This window comes from Onychomys torridus, chromosome 3 (assembly GCF_903995425.1).
Source record: "Onychomys torridus chromosome 3, mOncTor1.1, whole genome shotgun sequence".
NCBI lineage: Eukaryota > Metazoa > Chordata > Mammalia > Rodentia > Cricetidae > Onychomys > Onychomys torridus.
In genome coordinates this window covers 73,454,269-73,472,394 of record NC_050445.1, presented here as the reverse complement: position 1 = coordinate 73,472,394, position 18,126 = coordinate 73,454,269, and the positions used below count along the sequence as shown (strand labels likewise).

The 18,126-nt window shown below is 38.1% G+C and overlaps 1 protein-coding gene across 1 annotated transcript in view; it reads right to left on the bottom strand.

The window, feature by feature from the left end:
* Sema3a (semaphorin 3A) overlaps positions 1-18,126 on the bottom strand; it is a 199,318-nt gene that overhangs the window by 40,485 nt on the left and 140,707 nt on the right. The window contains exons 7-9 of the mRNA XM_036180344.1: positions 3,581-3,723; positions 856-970; positions 543-612 (exon numbers count right to left, since the gene is read on the bottom strand). Of these exons, the coding sequence (XP_036036237.1) occupies positions 543-612; positions 856-970; positions 3,581-3,723 (328 nt within the window). The remainder of the gene's footprint in view (positions 1-542; positions 613-855; positions 971-3,580; positions 3,724-18,126) is intronic.

Here is an 18,126-nt window from a genome sequence, read left to right as displayed (position 1 = left end):
TGGAGGTTCCAAATCCAGTTCCTTTATTCTTCTTTTCTATCACTACAAGCTTCTTTATGATCCACATCTTGCTAAATATTTAAAGTTGATGTTATATCATTATTAATATTATGTTGAATTACATAGGATACAACATACATTTCCAAACTACTTCACTCTTCTATTGATAGTGATGATATTCTTGCATTGCATGCTTAAATTTCTTATTACATATATGTGGTGAGGAGGCACAAACACGCAGGTGTACTCATGTGCCACTGTGTATGCACAGGTTAGAGGACTACTTGTTTCAGCCCGTTCTCTACACCATGTAGGTTCCAGGATCAAACTCTGGCTGTCGTCAGCTTTGGGAGCAAACACCTTTACCCCAGGAGTCTTCTTAACAGTCCCCGCCCCCATGATCTGAAAAGCAAAGAACTAATCAAATCAGTATGAGTGCATGTCAGAACCGAGGATTCACAGGCACTCAAAAACGGAAGCCAGTAAAGAAGCTACAGGATGTGCAATTATCCAAAACTTATAATAATAAAAAACCCATTTACCTCGATGTTGTGAACACTGCATAGACAATCGGATTTTTAGGATCTTTTGAGTTCATTAAGAAGACATCCTCTGTTTGAAAACACAATCAGAAAAAGTTCTTATTATTTATTTTACATCCCAGCTGTAGTTTCCCCTTCCTCCTGTCCCCCCAGTCTCTGCTCCCCACCCCTCCTCTGTTCCCACCCCCAATCCACTCCTCCATTTCTGCTCAGGAACAGCAGGTCTCCCATGGATATCAACAAGACATGGCGTATCAAGTTGCCGTAAGACTGAGTTCACATATGGCCTGTGCATCAAACATCAGCCACTTACGCATTTCATCAAAATGGGTGTCAATGCCATTGGGGCCTGGCACAGAGCAAATCAGGCGTGCCTTCAGGAATGTCGTCCATTTATTCACAAGACTTCTGTGTCCGCCAAAGTCATTCTGAAAAGCAACACAAGCTACTCTATAGAGCAAGTTTATGCACAGTAGTGTGAAATGCATCTCTATTTCCCATTTCTTAACTTCAGGCACATGAATGCAATCCTTCACTTTTTTTTGTTTAGTTTTTAAAGAGGCATCTTTCTTTGCAACCAAGAATTTTCCCATTCTTCATTTTTCAAATGTGGCATAGCCACTCTGAATGACTGCATATAAGCTATTACCTTACTTATTGTATTTTTGCTCAAATTTTTGATCCAATGTTCAGTAAAGGGAATGTCCATAATAGTCCTTAAATGATACATTTGTCTATTAATAAGAGTAGATTAGCCAATTTGGAATACACACACTATAAAATACTATTTATCCATTTAAGGAGATTAAAGCAAGAGAACATGATAGTTCAATTTAGCCAGATATATTAATATAGATATCATATGACCTCAAGTAAAAAGCGTCCAAAATGTTGAACTCACAAAAGCAGTGTGTAGGATGGTGACCCACTGAGCCTAGAACAGTAGAATTTGAAGACATATTGGCCAAAGAATAGGAAATGTTGAATATACAGGAAGAACTGGTTTAAAATATCTGTTACACAGCATGATCGCTACAGGAAGTTTTAATGTTATATTCCTAAAAAGTTGTTAAGGCCGGGCAATGGTGGCACATGCCTTTAATCCCAGCACTCGGGAGGCAGAGGCAGGTGGATCTCTGTGAGTTCAAGGCCAGCCTGGACTACAGAGTGAGATCCAGGAAAGGCGCAAAACTACACAGAGAAACCCTGTCTCACAAAACAACAACAAAACAAAACAAAACAAAACAAAATAAAACAAAACGTTGTAGTATGATTTTTAAGTATTGTTACCACATAGAATAAAAATACATGGTTTAAAACACATATTGATTTGCTTGATTTATCCATTTATAAATATCAAAATGATATTCTATATGTGACAAATGTATGCAACCTTTGAAATTAAATAATTTTAAAGGAAATTCCCTCTTCCATTCTGTACTATCACTTAATGGACAATTATTAATATTATGTTTGCTCTGTGTTAGGCTAGCTCTCCCTCTTCCTACTGAGCCACTTTTTCTTTGAATCTTACCGACCTCTGCAGCCTGAATCAGGGATCTACTGGGTATAAAATCTTTACCGGGTATCTATTCAATGAATCTTCACTGGCAATAAATCCACCAAAAAGTCATGCTACTAACACCAAACACAACCAAACAGCTTGTGGTATAAACATATAAATATTGAAACTACTTATACATTGTAACCAATAGGTTGAGAAAACATTTCTTAGACAGTATTTTGAAAAATCTTATGACTGCAAATAAAACTTAATTGTAATGTAAATGTAACTCTGAGTTCTATTGCAAAGGTATGTATTTACCAGAAGACACCATCTTTAAAACTAATTTATATGTACACATATTGCAAGAAAAGTTTCCTTAAAATTAGAACATCCATTTAAATTCTGTTTATCTAGTGTTTATATTATGCAGCTTTTTTATAACTTTGTAGCTAATACTTTAAACTTACTTATTTTTATAAAAATGTCTGATTTATTTACATGAAGTTCTATGTTTCCAAATAACAAAGGAGGCATTTTAGAAATCAATTGTACTGTATCATCAGATCATAATGTGATAAGAGATCAAAAAGACACCACAGAATTTTTTCTTCTGTCACACTATAATATAACATTACACCATATTAAATATTAGTCCTCTAGAAAATAAGTATCAGATCACCTAATTTAGGCATTTGTATGTGTTTGAATAAGAAGCTATGTGTATGGTGGAATTACCAATTTGTAAAAATAAGCTACCTTAACTTTGTCTCATTATTCAATGCTTTATCTGTATTCTGATAAATATCCATTCAAAACTTAGTGCCTGGCAGTGGTGGCACAAGCCTTTATTCCCAACACCCAGGAGGTAGAGCTGGGCAAATCTCTGTGAGTTTGAGATCAGGTTGGTCTACAGTGTGAGTTCCAGGACAGGCTCCAAAAGCTACACAGAGAAACCCTGTCACAAAACAAAACAAAACAAAACAAAACAAAACAAAACAAAAACAAAACAAAAAACAAACAAACAAACAAAACCAAAAACAACAACAACAACAAAAAACAAAAAACAAAACAAAACCCACAAACTTATTAGTGTAGAAAACTGCTGAATCTGAAAATGAGGAGGTATATTCTTCCAGGTAATAATTTATACTTATTCATGCAGGAAAATACTTCCTAGTCCATGGTTTGAAGACAAGATAATGAATATAATTGTGAAGTAATATCACCTCATGATCTCTAACCATATCTCTATTCATATGTTTGACTTAAAACTTTCTCAGTGGGGTTGGGCATTTAGCTCAGTGGTAGAGCGCTTGCCTAGCCCTGGGTTAGGTCCTCAGCTCTGGGAAAAAACAAACAAATAAACAAAAAAAAAAAACCAACTTTCTCAAAAGTATTAACTATAATATATTTTTCAATCATTTTAACATTTAAATATTTATTATTATATACATTTTGGCCTCTTCTACATCAGTGGAAAATAAAATGAAATGAAATTGTAAATGGACAATGTATTTTTTCTTTACCTCACCTTGCATATCTGACCGATTCTAGCATGAGTGGCTTTTCCAGAATGTTCTCCATCTATTGCATTTTCTCTGAAGAAAAAATACACTTTGTCGTCTTCAGGGTTGTCACTCTCTGGGATGAGGTGCGCACTGATGAATCTAGGATCTGAGAAAAACATTGTATTTGTTCATCTGCAGTGTAATGAATAATAACGCTCTTCAGGGTTTATTCATACTTCCTTTGAGCCCCTCTGTTGTATAATAAGAAAATGGGATTTCCTTGCTTAACTCACTTTTTGAGTTCATTTCACCGATGCCTGTTTGTCCATTATGAATTTATTATAAATTATATTTATCTCAACAAAAGCCATTTAATTTTGTTCAGAGTGTTAGAACAAATAAATTATTGATTATCAAAATCCGTTGCAGTCTTGAGTGTTATCAGTGTTCTTTGTTGCTGCATGCAGCTATTCCTCCTTTATTTTATTGATTAGTTTCTTTCTGTCTTCATTGAAGGCTTGATGGGGCAGAGGCAACATTCGTAGAAAGCAGCAGAACTGCCTGTAACCACTCACTTTCCTGTCCTCAACCCAGCACGTGGCAAATCATTGTACTACTCAGACCAAATGGGTGGCCTCCGAGACTCTGCTCTTGTGTTCTGAGTTCTGTCTAATAGTGCATCCCTTTGCATAATCACTTCATATCACAACTCCAAGGCCAATGCTGCCCACCAGATTGTTAAACACTTTCTCAACCAATCTGTTCCTGGTTCACTGCCTTCTGTATTTCTTCATGCAACAACCAGAGTGAGCTGCTGCTTCGTCACCTTTGTCTCTAGTCACTCCATGCTCTTCACCACTCATTAGATAATAAAATCAGAACACTTAAGATAACCAGGGGCTGAGACCTTTCCTGTGCTAACTGACACACATTTTCTTCTGCATGCTTTTCCCCCCCACCTTCTTCTGGACAGTGAATCTATCACCAGTCCTGGTTCTCAACATGCTCCAATCGACCTGTCCCGTTTTGGAGCCTGTCCCTCCAGGTAACTCTGCCTTCAGCTAACTGCAGGCTCAAATCCGACAAATCCGTCTTTCCTCAGTTCTGTCTTCAAATGCCATATTACTAGGTGGATCACTGAAACCCTGTTTCTCTCTATTTATTCTATTATGTATCCTTTCCCCAACACCAATGATGTTTCATCCTCCCTCTCCCTCCCTCCCTCTCTCTCTCTTTCTCTCTCTCTCTCTCTCTCTCTCTCTCTCTCTCTCTCCCCCTCCGTCCCTCTGTCCCTCCCTCCCTCCGTGTGTGTGTGTGTGTGTGTGTGTGTGTGTGTGTGTGTGTGTGTGTATCTGCATGTGAATGTGTATGTGGCTGTCTCTCTTATTTAAATTTGTTATAACCTGCTTCCATCTCCACTCAAAATTGCAGCAATAGCACAATGTGCTCATTCCATAAATTATGAGCTTAAACTACACCTTAAAATGAGAGGAAAATCAAGTCATTTGGGAGGAAGGAGAAGTGAAAAATGACAATGTAAAATCTAATAAAAATAGCAGAAAGTGTTTCAACAACCTTCAGAGTCCCTCATTTAAAAAATACTCTTCTAAATAACTGGCTTAAACCAGTGGCTGAAGAAAAGTCACTTTACAGAAAGGGAGAGTATATGAAGCAGGATCAAATGGAGAGGAGAAGGAACATGGCCTCAGTTTAGTGCATCTGAGACAGAAAGACGCATGCCTTTCCCCACATATCATGAAAAAAGAATCGGAAGCAGAGTGGTCGTATTTGAAGCTATTTGCAGTGGACATGGTGAAATGACCAGCAAGATACTAGCTAAAACAGAGTGGAGTTGAGCCCTTGTGGTTTGAATATAAAAATGAACACTTGGTCCCCAGTGTTTGCGTGGCCATTTGGGGGCGTAGTGGAACCCTTAGCACATTGCATCTAGCAGAGGAAATGGACTGCCAGGGAGCAAGCCTTCAGATTGCCCTCATTTCCTGTCACTTCTCACTCTAAACACAGACCTCCCCTGACAGCGTGGACTATAGCCCTCAACTTATGAACAATTGAGTCTGTTCTCCTGCAGGCTGCTCTAGCTGGGTATCGTATCATAGTTGTCACTGTGGAGATGGGACTCCATGGGTTTTTCCACCTTTCCCTCTTCAACAACCCTTTCTTTGACTCAGTTTCCTTTTAAATGTCTTTATCTTAAAAATGAAACATATCCACAGATGCTGACTTAGAGAGCCAAACAGGACCATAGCAGAGGCCCCACTTCCCATCTGCTTCCCAAGTTTCACTGACTGGCTTCTTTTCTGTCTTTCACTCCCATTTCTTTCTAGGCATCAGGAGCTACTATACCATCCAATCAAACCGTTTGGTTGTGCTTACCTCTTGACAGAAAAAGTATTCAGGGTTTTCTTAAGCTTGCTTTTCTTTTCTTAGGTCTTGACACTGAGACTGAGTTGTTAGTTATCTAACACCATTATTTCCTTTTTGGCCCCTGTTATTTAAATTTCTCAACATATACATTTTTTAAACTTCTCTCTGGATTCTGCCCCCACTCTATCCTTTAAATGAACTGATCTAGTTTTCCCCTATTACTTCAGGATTTTTAATCATCTTATATTTATACATACACTCTCAAAGTGCCAAATGTTAGCAAACCATATCAACATGTTTTTCTTCTCATATCCAATTTTTGCACTTTGTGGTTCTGGATAAAATTCTCTGTGGATGTTTCATTGCGGATTGCTTTATCTGGCCTGTAAGGTACTGGTGCGCTTTTCTCTTAAAGCTGCCGCCCTGCTGCCTTTCTCATTATCCTTGGTGCTATCACCAGTGCCTTTATATAAATAGTCATTTTTATCTATGTGCTCTCCACCTCCACCAGAACTCCCCTCTGCCTCCTGAATTCCTAAAAGTCTCTCTACTGTTTTACTCCTGTTTCCCAATAGCCTTACTTTTGATGACATAATCTATGGTCTCTTTACTGTAGATCCCTGTTCTCTGCATAATCTAATTCTTCTGCTCTCTTCCTCTACGCTATCTTGATACAGGCATCAGTGTATATCCACTGACAGTATGCATCCCACAGAACAAACCCCAGGTGTCAGAGATAAGACGACAGCGGTATGTATTGACTCATGGTAGGCGAAGCAGACACAAAGACAGTGATAACACAGCTGAAGGTGATCAGTATACACACTTGAGCTAGGTCAAAAAATTTTTTTTGAGACAGCTTTGGAACCTTTTCTGGAACTCACTCTGTAGCCCAGGCTGGACTCGAACTCACAGAGATCCACCTGCCTCTGCCTCCAGAGTGCTGGGATTAAAGGCATGCGCCACCACCACCTTGCTTTAGATCAAAATGTTGACTCTAAGTGTTGTACCTAAGAGAGAAGTGGTAAATGCTGCCAGTTACATTAGTCACATTGTGCCTCATGCAGAGAAGAAACGCTGACAATTAGTGTTGCCCGCAAATGAACTTCTACAGCTTTTTCTGACAGAATGGAGCACATTTTCCTTTCAGTGTTATTTCAATGAACTTGTTTACTACCCTGGAGCACACCTCACCAGTGTCCTTCCTAGTTGTGTTGTTTACATGATAATGAAGGTAATATTTGCGCTTGCCTATTTCCTGGCATCGAATTCCCCATGAGTCCCATTTTTATCGTTATCATGGGCACTTATCTAGTATTTCCAATTCTCTCCGGTGAGCATCTCTATATAAGAAGGATTCGCCTCAGCTTCTTCTGAGTCTTTCCCAGAGCACTGCCCCAAAGCTCATACTCTTGACTCTTCTCTCCTGGAACACATATTTATTTCCCCTGCACTCAGCCTCATCGTCTCCTGACACTGTTGTACTTCCTGTGTCATGCTTTTCAATAAGTGTGGTGGTTTGAATAAGAATGAACCCAACAGGTGTTGCAGAACATTATTTTAAGATGTGTTACACTTGTTTATGCTGGGGAACATTTGTTTGATGATGCAAAATGTTGTGTTGCATTCTTTTTCATTGCATTTGTTTAATTCTGTGAAGCTGTGTTACTTTACTAGTCTAAATTACCTGAACGGCCAATAGCAAGGCAGGAGAAAGTATAGGTGGGGCTGGCAGGCAGAGAGAAATTTGAAAGTAAAGAAGAAAGACAACAAAGCAAGAGAACAAAGACAAGAGTATGCTAGGGGTCAGCCTCCCAGCTACACAGCCAGCTACAGAGTAAGAGGGAAAGGAAAATAAGCAGAAGTAAGAAAAGGAAAAAGCCCAGCGGCAAAAGGGAGACAGGCTAAGTTAAGAAAAGCTGGCCAGAAATAAGCCAAGCTAAGGCTGGCATTTATAATTAAGAATAAGCCTCCATATGTGATTTATTTGGGAGCTGGGTGGTGGGCTCCCAAAAGATCAAAGAGATAAAAGAGAAAAAGAATAAAACAATAACAACAACAACTAGGCTCATATATTTGAACTCTTACTCAGAGGGGAGTGACACTATTGAAAAGATTGAAAGGACTAAGAGATGTGGCCTTTTTGGAGGAAGTGTGTCACTGGGGGTGGGCGGGCTTTGAGGTTTCAAAAGCTCGTGTCAAACCCGGAGCCCCTCTCTCTGCCGGTGGATCAGAATGTAGTACTCAGCTACTGTCCCAGCATCTGTTTGCACACCACTATGCTTCCTGCCATGATAAGGATGGACTAAACCTCTGAAACCTTAAGCAAGATCAAGTCCAGTGCTTTCTCTTGTAGTAGTTGCCATGGTTCTGGTGTCTCTTCATGACAATAGAACAGTGACCAGGACAGTGTGCAAATCCACTCTCCGGCACCTGACACACTTACTACAATTAGCATCTAAACCTCCTTTCTCATCACTAGTTTTCTTTCTCCTTCTTTTTAGTTGCTCCTATTGTTTTTTCCTTTGTGGCTGAATATTGTTTGGAAAACAGTATATAGTTAAAAAGATAAGTAAGTGATTTGGTGAGTGAGTGAGTGAATCTCTGCAAGTAAAATGAATTAAAAGAAGGAATCACATGTCTTTCCTATCCAAAACTACATTTGTATTTATGCTAGGGGTGGTCAGAGGACAACTTGTCAGAGTAGCTTCTCATGTTCAAACATGAGGGGGTCCCATGGACTTTGCTTTGATTGGCAGGTTTAGTGACAGACACCTTAAATTCGCTGAGCCATCTTTAAGACACAAAAGGTATAGCCAAGGTTGGCATTGAACTCATGATATTACTGCCACTGTCTGTAGCATGTCCTAAGAGCATGTGCCACTACAAATAGGTTCCTTTCTTCTCAACATGACTTGCTTAAGTTATTTTGATGGTGCAAACTCATTCTTGAGTCAGATGGTTTAGTATTTGTGTATAAAAGTATTCATGCTTCTTTAACTGAAACTATTTAGGAAAGTTATTACCCAACAATGAGTTTTCAAAATGTTCTTTTGAAAGTTTGAGAATGTTCTTTGAAGCTAGGAAAAGCTTTTCCTCTTTGATCTGCATTAAACAATTAATGAAGTAAAATTAATTTTCTGTTGGTCATTTTTTTTCAAAATTAGATTTCATCAATAAGATTAAAATAACCCAAAACATATTGCTGTGTTCTATGAGCTAAAAACAACACACATGTTGTGGCCAGAGATTGCCATTGTCCTGGGGCTGAGGAAGCATTTCAACAACTGGCCCTGCCACCAGCTCAGCAAAGGCCAGTCTTTATGGAGATCTTCTCAAAGGGCCTGCTTCGCTATGTTGGTTGTGAACTCTCCTTAGGAATCTAAGATTTTTCAGGGTATCTACAAAAGAAAGCTACTGCCCAGCTGCTCCCATCAAAAGAGACACAAAAGGGAAAACATTAGCCAACTGTTTTTTTGTTTTTTGTTTTTTGTTTTTTTTTTTTTTTAAGTCTGTGTCCTGTAAACTACTAAAGCCAAAAGGAAAATGTGAATTTCCATTTCTCAGATAGGAATTTTTGATTTCACTGTGGCCAAATCCATTGAAATTAACAAACAAAATAAAAAGGTCTCTTAGTAATGGAAAGCTGTAGCTTCACTAGTTACTTTTTGTTTACATGTGCTTTACTCTGTGAAGTTTGCAAAATTCCAGGTGATAAGGTTTAAAAAAATTGGCACCATCACACACCTCAGAGTAATTTCTTGGGCTGTGAAGCAGGAAGTTGATGAGAATGTGTATTGAAACCAAAACATCAAAAGAAGATGGCAAGATCCATTCAAATGACATCAAAGTGTATGAATCAAACCAGCACAAAACTTCAGTATAAACACCATGAAAAGGTAAACAGAATTGGAACGCATTCTCTCATTTGGGTAGCTTAAATGGCATGCCTCTGGCAATAAGAGTTTGTCTTTACAGATACTGTGGTACTTTTTGCAATGCCCAGGGCACAGGGTAGAAGCTAAATAAATAATCTGATTTATTAATCTTGGGCCAGTGCTGGTTTGTGAAGCATGGAATCTTTAGTCTCGATAATTGCAATAAATGCTGAATAAATAACAAGAGTGTTTTCTCTTCATCTTTATCTACTCCACCACCCCCTTGACATTCTTCCGTATCTCATCCCACAGATGGCAGTTCTTGCAAAATTCACGTTTGGCACCACCTGCCACTTGTAACAGTACCACTCTGTTGAAATATTTTTAGCAGCTGCAAATTAAGCTGTCCTTCAGGTGCAATCTCACACTTAATGAAAATGACAACTTGGCACAGGCCACGTGCTGTGTTACCTTTATGATTCATGTGAAAACTCTAGCTTATTTAAATAATGAACATTTCTGCTGCTCTCAGCATTAGAATCAATTTGGATCCTAAGTATGTCCACACTTTGGCCAGCATTTGGCTGGACTCTTCCCCTCAACCAATAAGTCCCATGAACTAGGGCCATGAAAGATGTTTTTTTTTTTTTTTCTGAAAATGAATTAAATGTATGTAAATGTTATTAGAGGTTTAGAGAATCTATGCATTTAAAAGAAAGCTATTGGTTATTTTCTAGGATTTAAACTTTACATAACTCTTGGGCATAAAGAGATGGAATTAGTGATTTTGATCTCCCTTGCACAAGTACCACCAGGCCTCATGAGTGCTGCATCAAGGAACACTCAGACACTTCTAGTGAAAATACATCAATGCTTCTGAGCAGAGCAGCAGGAAGATACCATGCCTGCAGAGAAAAGAAAAACCCAAGTCACACAGTTCTTTCAATGAGTGGGGGCCCATCTAAGAAAAGGAATGTGAGGATTTAAATAGTTACTGACACATAAATGTGGACTCCCATTTTCCTAAAATTTTAAATGGGATCCCACTACCATGAGGCTCTGACACTGAGAGACACTATGACACTAAGATGCTCTTCTGTGATAGAAGTTAAGCAAAAATAGGTAGAAACCAGGCCTATTTTAAACTCACTAAATTTTTAAGAAATACCAAGTAGGGCCATGCATGGTGCTATAGACTTAAAGTATCAACATTTCAGAGGCTGAGGCAAGAGGATCACAAGTTCAAGGCTAACCTAGGGTACAAAAGCTGTCACAGTCCAGTCTGAATTAGATATGGGGACTTGCTCCCTATCCAAGAACGAAAGGTGAGTTAATGTCATCTAGACTCAGTTTCCACAAATTTCATAAAGTAGCTATTGCTGAGGAATGTTTGGAGAATATAAAAGGGGATAATGTGATTCTACATGTGTCTGTATAAAGCATCCCATGGGCTTTCAAAACTGCTAGTGGCTATTAATTTATAGCAGTGTTTATAAAACTCTGTAATATCCTATAAAGTATAAATGTTTAAAAGTTAATGGTAGCATAAACTTTTACAGCTAGCTAAGCAAGCCGAATTAGACATGGGCTGATAAGGAAGCTGTAAACCTGTTAGGAGCAACTAAGAAGAGTAAAGACTCACTGTAAACTCTCTAACGAGTAAAACGCCATTGTTTCCAGTACTGAAGCCCCTGGAATCAAAACATGTACCAAGTTACTAGCTGAGAAGCTGGAAAAAGGGAAAAGTCATCAGAGATGACAGCCAGCAACCAGAATAGCAGGCAAAAGTGACAGCTTTCTTCCTGTAGCTTTGCCCAAAAGGGCAAACAAAAGTCCCAAAGAACCAACAGCCCAGGAACAAGGCCCAGAACATTGAGAATGCAAGGCATGTAGCTTAAGGTCATCCCACATTCCTCACTAACAGCATAAGCAAAGTAGATATATCATTTTTGGCTGTGGAATAGAGAGGCATCTGGCTGCCAAGGAACAGGCTTGGAATAAGTTTTGAGGCTGAGCTGGCTGGGTAGCTGTGCACAACCCTTGAAATAGTTTAACCCTAGGAATGTTTTAAGACTAGCCACATCATGGCAAGAGAAGGGACGATTCCAGAAGAAAATGAGAAAGAAAGGAAAGGAAAGCAACAGGTACTGCTGATTGCAAAGCTTCCTGTGTGGAATGTACATCATTCTGATATACTCTCACCCTGAAAGAGACTAAGATCCAGAAGATGTCAAAGTACAAGCTAGTAACGGACAGAACACAAGCAGGGCCAAGGCCTTTCTCCTGCCTCAAGCCTCATCAACTGTCTGCACCTATTATTCTACGGTGAGCTCTATGTTGCACATTAAAGCTAATTGCTGTACTATAGGAATTAAGATACTTGTTGTAGACATTAATGAAAAGCTGGTGGGCAGGCTTACTGCTTTCTACTGTAACTCATTAGGACTATTTGAACTGAATGGTCATAACCAGTGCAGATGTCTGTAGTGTTCCTCATCCAAAGGGAAATTGCAGCAGAGGAAGTAATAAAGCCTTTGGGATATTGGACTTATTAGCATAAACATGTGAAGTTATCAAAACCATAACTGTGGAGTGTCATGCCTTCAGCCGTATATGTCAAAGCACATTAATCACCTTATTTCTCTTACGAACACTGTCATGGAGGAAAGAATAGTTTTCCACTTTCATGATTATTCTCCACTTTCATCCATTTCTTCCTTGATGCCTTTTTGGAGGAAGGGAGTATCTTTTCTGTTAATTCCCACATCCTAGGTAAACCACCCTTTGGGAAACATGCTGGTCCATCCTCTGCAAAGCCCATCCTCTCTCCCTATCACTCTTTGTCCCACTCACCATTACACAATGTTGACACAGCATGTTTGCAAACACACACAGACTGTGAAGGTTTTCCCAGACTGAAAAATGTAGACTTCATCAAATGTCCTTCAACTGTCCACTATCCAACTACAACTCTACTTTCAACTCCCTTCAAAACTCCCTGGGGCCTTCATGCCCTAGTATCCCAGAGTCCAGAATTCTTCATCCTTTAGTTCTCCTCTACTGTAAATTGTGACAATGTTTTGAGTGTCCATTTCCTACCTTCCAAGAACACTTTCTGTGAATTCTTCAAGTGCATTTTTTTTCTTCATTTCTGTGTGTGCTGTCCTCTTATGCTACATTAGCATTTACAGTGGTGAGCGGTGTGCTTCTTCACTTAGCTCTGCAGGGCAAGGTTCACCATCCTGCTTCAATCTACCCTAGTTCTTAAAGGTTTTATTTTAAGATACCAGTTGAACTCTACTGAACACTATTGTACTTCAAGGCAATTGCCTTGAAGCCAGTGGCCTGCCTTCACTTAGTTGCTAGTGGTAAAACTGTATGGTGGTAATCATGCTGATTAACTCAGTGTCTGACTTGAAATTTCATTCATAAAGTGAAAATATGGAGATATTGCAATGATTAAACAGCCTAGCAGAACTAATACAAGTGCGCATGATAAATGCTACTGTGAACTAAGGAGCAATTTTATTGTTACCTCATTTTACTTCTGTGTCATTATTAAACCATGCTTTTCTCAACAGAATCGACTTATGGAAAACACTACTGAAGTTGACAAATGTATTCTTGACATTGGTAGTGGAAGACTGAGGTCACACACAAAAGCAAGCAGAGCCCCTCACCTCCACCCCTTTAAAACAAAACAAAGCAAACAAAACCAAAAGAAAACAACAAAACTGAGGTAGCCAGGAAAAGGGAAATATTAAAATAAATCAGAAGCTAGGTAGGACTGTGTGGGCATCATTGTCCATACTGACATGGACAAGACTCGTGGCTTAGGAGAATCAAAACCTCATTTGCAGGGATAGACCTTACATAAATAGGTTCTTAGACAAATCAATTCTACACGGACCATGGTATCAGTGGATGATTACTTGTCAAAAACTAATTTATATAGTTAATGCACTTACCAGTCTTGATTGCATTGTTTGTTTTTAAGTTACATTTGATGTGAGCAAAGTTACATATGTGTGCAGAAAAATTGTGAAGGATTACATATAACTTTGGTGTGAAATAAAATGTAAGAATTTTGAGGAAGAAGTAATTCAGACTCCACTGTGCACTGGGTGACGTGCCCTTTCCTTTTCTCCACAGGCCTTTTGGATCTTTGATGTAACCCCCTTCCCTGGGCTGTTCAAATATGACTTAGCAGAACTGTCAACTGCACTTGATCAGATTTACGTGGATATTCATTCAAAATAACTCTCTTCACCTCCCTCCCACCTGCTCCGCCTGTGAGGCCCATTACCAATGCACCATTACAAAGCTCAGAGCCTGCATAATGCCAGCTCCTCCTTTGGTGTGACTGCCATCTTATTATGAATTTTAATTTGAAAGTGCTTCTAGAGACTTGTCATATCTATCTTTTGTGTCTTAATTTGGTTTCATGCATTTCTGTTCTTCTATCAGTGTTGTTTTGTAATGTTTTTGTTCTGCTAAAACAATTTTTTAATCAGAATAAAAGTATTATCTATCATTGATAATGCTTCATCATTATTTAACGTATTTGTGCCTACCAGATTTATGCCCACTCTATGTTTAACATCTTCCTTGACACTGTCTTTTGGTAGGACAATAATATTACCTGGCACTTCAAGAAATTTAATTGTATAATTACCACAAAGGAATATTATTTAGCAAAATTGTGTGTGGCAGCACTACCTTAAATTTGGACAGCTCACTCCATGCAAACTTTATCTCACTGAGCTTTGGCTTCAGTTTAAAAGGAAAGGTTGTCTCTGAGTGGAGTCTAGTGGGAGGGCAGACACAGGGTACAGAATAACTCCAAATCTGTAAGAATATAGGTAGAGGCCTAAGTTGTTTGAAAGCAAAATTCTTTAATTTTTTTTTCTACTTGTAATTCTCATATTGACACATTAGAAAAAAAATGTTAAATGACTCCTGAGACAAAACATAAAATTTTATTTTCGACCTTCAGCAAAAGTAAATTTAGGACATATAAAGATTAAAATAAAATCAAGAAGATTGAATAAATATGCAAATTAATCATCATGAGTATTGAACAACATAATTTAATTTTCTATATTTATGGTTTTAATTCAGTTTTTAACTAGACCATAATCAGCAGATTCCAATGATGTAAGTAAGCATTTGCCAAGAACATCACTTAAGGGTCTGGAGACATGGCTCAGAGGTTAAGAGCACTGGCTGCTCTTCCAAAGGTTCAATCCCCAGCACCCACATGGCACCTCCCTCCTACCTGTAACTCCAGTTCTAGGGGATCTGACACCCTCACACAGACATACATTCAGACAAAACATCAATGAACATAGAATAAAAAACTCAATACTTAATCTTTGCTTAAACATTGTTGTCTTAACATGATCTACTTATATAAAAATGGTCTTGGTGTTGGGTACTGAACTTGGGGCCTCACATACTACACGTTTGTTCTACCACTGAACCTTGCCTCTGGCCCTCAAACAGGCACATATGCATACTGTAACTTGCCAGGGGCTCAAATCAGTTCTCAAAAATAAATTAGTGATGCATAACACTTGGGGGGTTATTTTTTAAACAATAAGACTTGTAGTGTTTATTTTTAATGTTAAACCTGTTAATTGACTTATTCTTGTCAGATTGTCATCAAATTATTTTCCATTATGGTGAACACAGGAAATTGCAGGATCACAGGCCCAAGCACAAGACAGGCTTTAACAATTCTTAGAGCACTAAAATGGAAATACCAAAGTTCAGATAAAAATTTAAATGCTACTATTGATGGTTTGATACCTGGCAGTTATTTTCTTCTAAACTGTGCTCTGTGCTTCTCTCCTCTCACGTTGTATGGGATATTTTTTTTTTTTTTTTTTTTTTTTTTTGTACTAACTAGTTATAAGTCAAGTAGCTCTTCAACAGTTTTTATGGGATCGACATAATTACACTTCTAGCCCTTAGATTTTGGAGTGGGTTTTCCAGGCTCAGATTGTGTGAGTGAAATATGATGGCTGACATTTTCAAGAATGTTGTGTACAATCATTCAGACATCTGTGGTTTATAATGCTAAATATGGAGGAGAAATATTTTGATAACTTTGTGCTTAACCTAGGCACCTCGCCTGTAGTGTTTATTGGCGTTTCTCTCATTCTGTGCCTTCTCACCTGCAGGAAGCTGTAATTTGCACAAATGTACTAGACCTTCAATAACTGAACTCCTGCTCTGAGTGTTCTCATTTGTCCTCAGTCATCCTTCTGCATCCATGCTGACTTTTGAGTTATGGTGAGTATAAAGTAGTCTGTGATTAGATTAGATTATTCAGCCATTTGATCAACTAAAATAGAATTTCATGCAGTAAGCCTTCTCTAGAAAGAAACAAAAATTAAATTATGTCACAGTTTGTAGGCATACTATTCCTTTTGGGCATTCATTTTTATTTCACTTAAGGATTTCAAAGATTTAAGTCATATTTCATACATAATACTTACATAATATTAAAAATGTTTTGGGGGAAAATATAATCATGTTCTTATATGTGATTTGAGAAATTAATAAAATAAATTCTGTTTTAGAGGCAAAATTGTGCAGTAAATGGGGTGCAAAGTCACAAAATAAATATGTTTTTATAAACTAAGATGAAAAATTATTTGAACTTGAGGAAAATCATGTTGGCAAACCTTTACCCCTATGACTTGAGCTTCCTGTTTGGAAAGCCCCCATGATAAGAGGTAATTCATATCATTGTTCTTAGCGAATGACAATACCAAACCGCAGTTTCTGCCTCACCTCATTTGAAATGGAAGCACATTTCTCTCCCCTTTGCCAGAGAATCCGTCACAGTTTTAGAAAGTGTGCTTACTTTGCTTTTTAAATGAGTATGTGTGTGATTTATTTTTTTCTAAGTGTCCATGATTAATTAAGGAACTAAGACACACACACACACACACACACACACACACACACACACACACACACACCCCAAGAACAAACAACACACAAGGACATAGAGTAGAGTACAATTGTGGTTTAAATCCTACTGAGAAGGAAGGAAAACACAGGAGCACCCCCTTTCACACCCTTCTGCCATACTTCACTAAGACTGAGACTAGAGACCCCCAAAGGCTGAGGTGCACCCCAGGTACATGTAAGTATCTTTATAATTATAATAATTTCACTTGGATTAAGAGTCTCCCTCCATGCACTAAGAATTTTAATTTCAGTTCATTATTTCTTCATATCATATTAAGACATTTTTATCTACTCTTAGTTAATGTGTTCAAATCAACCAGAAAAAAATTCAGCTTATCTTTAAACATTAAGCAAAAGATAACATACATATGTTTTCTCTTTTGATATTTAATTGAAGAGATTTCATATTCTAGAACCATCCTTGCCATAAAATAATTCATTTCTTACTTGCACTGAGACTCTCAGGTGCTTATTAGTATATTTATTCTTAGCTTTTGGTTTTATCCAGTGCTATCATTTTTAATAGTATCGGTGCATATAACCTGAATAGCTTAAAAATCTCTTCCATTTTTGTCTGTGCTCTAACATATTCCATAATAGTATCATACAATTTTATTGATCATGTATCTTCTACATGATCCAGTGACAAACTGGTTGGTAAAGTGAAACTGTGACCCATAATGAGTATGCAAAATAAGTAAGCAATACAAGCAGTAAGTGCCAGGTTAAGCCACCTAAAGTACAGACATGTAGTTAATTTCAACCATTTCTTTTCCCTGGAAGTAAGTCATATGGCAAATCTGGCATTTTGGGCCACAGTTTCATTAATAAAGTCTACTTTCCACATCATAATTATTAGCTAAAACCTTTCTGAATATGTATTCACTAAAATTGTTTTCTCTGTGAAAATGTGAAGGCTGTTTCGTGACAGATGGAGAAGCTATTCTTTTGGTTTCTACCCTTTTCCCAGGGCAGCCAGCAGTCTCTGGGTTCATTAAATATTTTGACACTGGCAGGGGACCTTGCCTTCCTACATGCTGGAGCCCATGCCTATGAAGGAAATACCCACAAGAGAACGTGGCTTGCTTCATCACATGACATCATGATCTAGAGACCAGGAGAGATTTAGGTCAACTTGCATTTGACACGTGCTTTGGCAACTTTGTAATAGCTTGAGTGTTCTTATGGCTAGAACATAATTATCCTGATTACAACACCAGGATATCATTTTATTTATTTATCATTTTCTGGTCAGAAAATATTTTCAAAAATACTTGGAAGTCAGGATCTTAGCGGAAACACGTTTAACTGCATTGTAATTA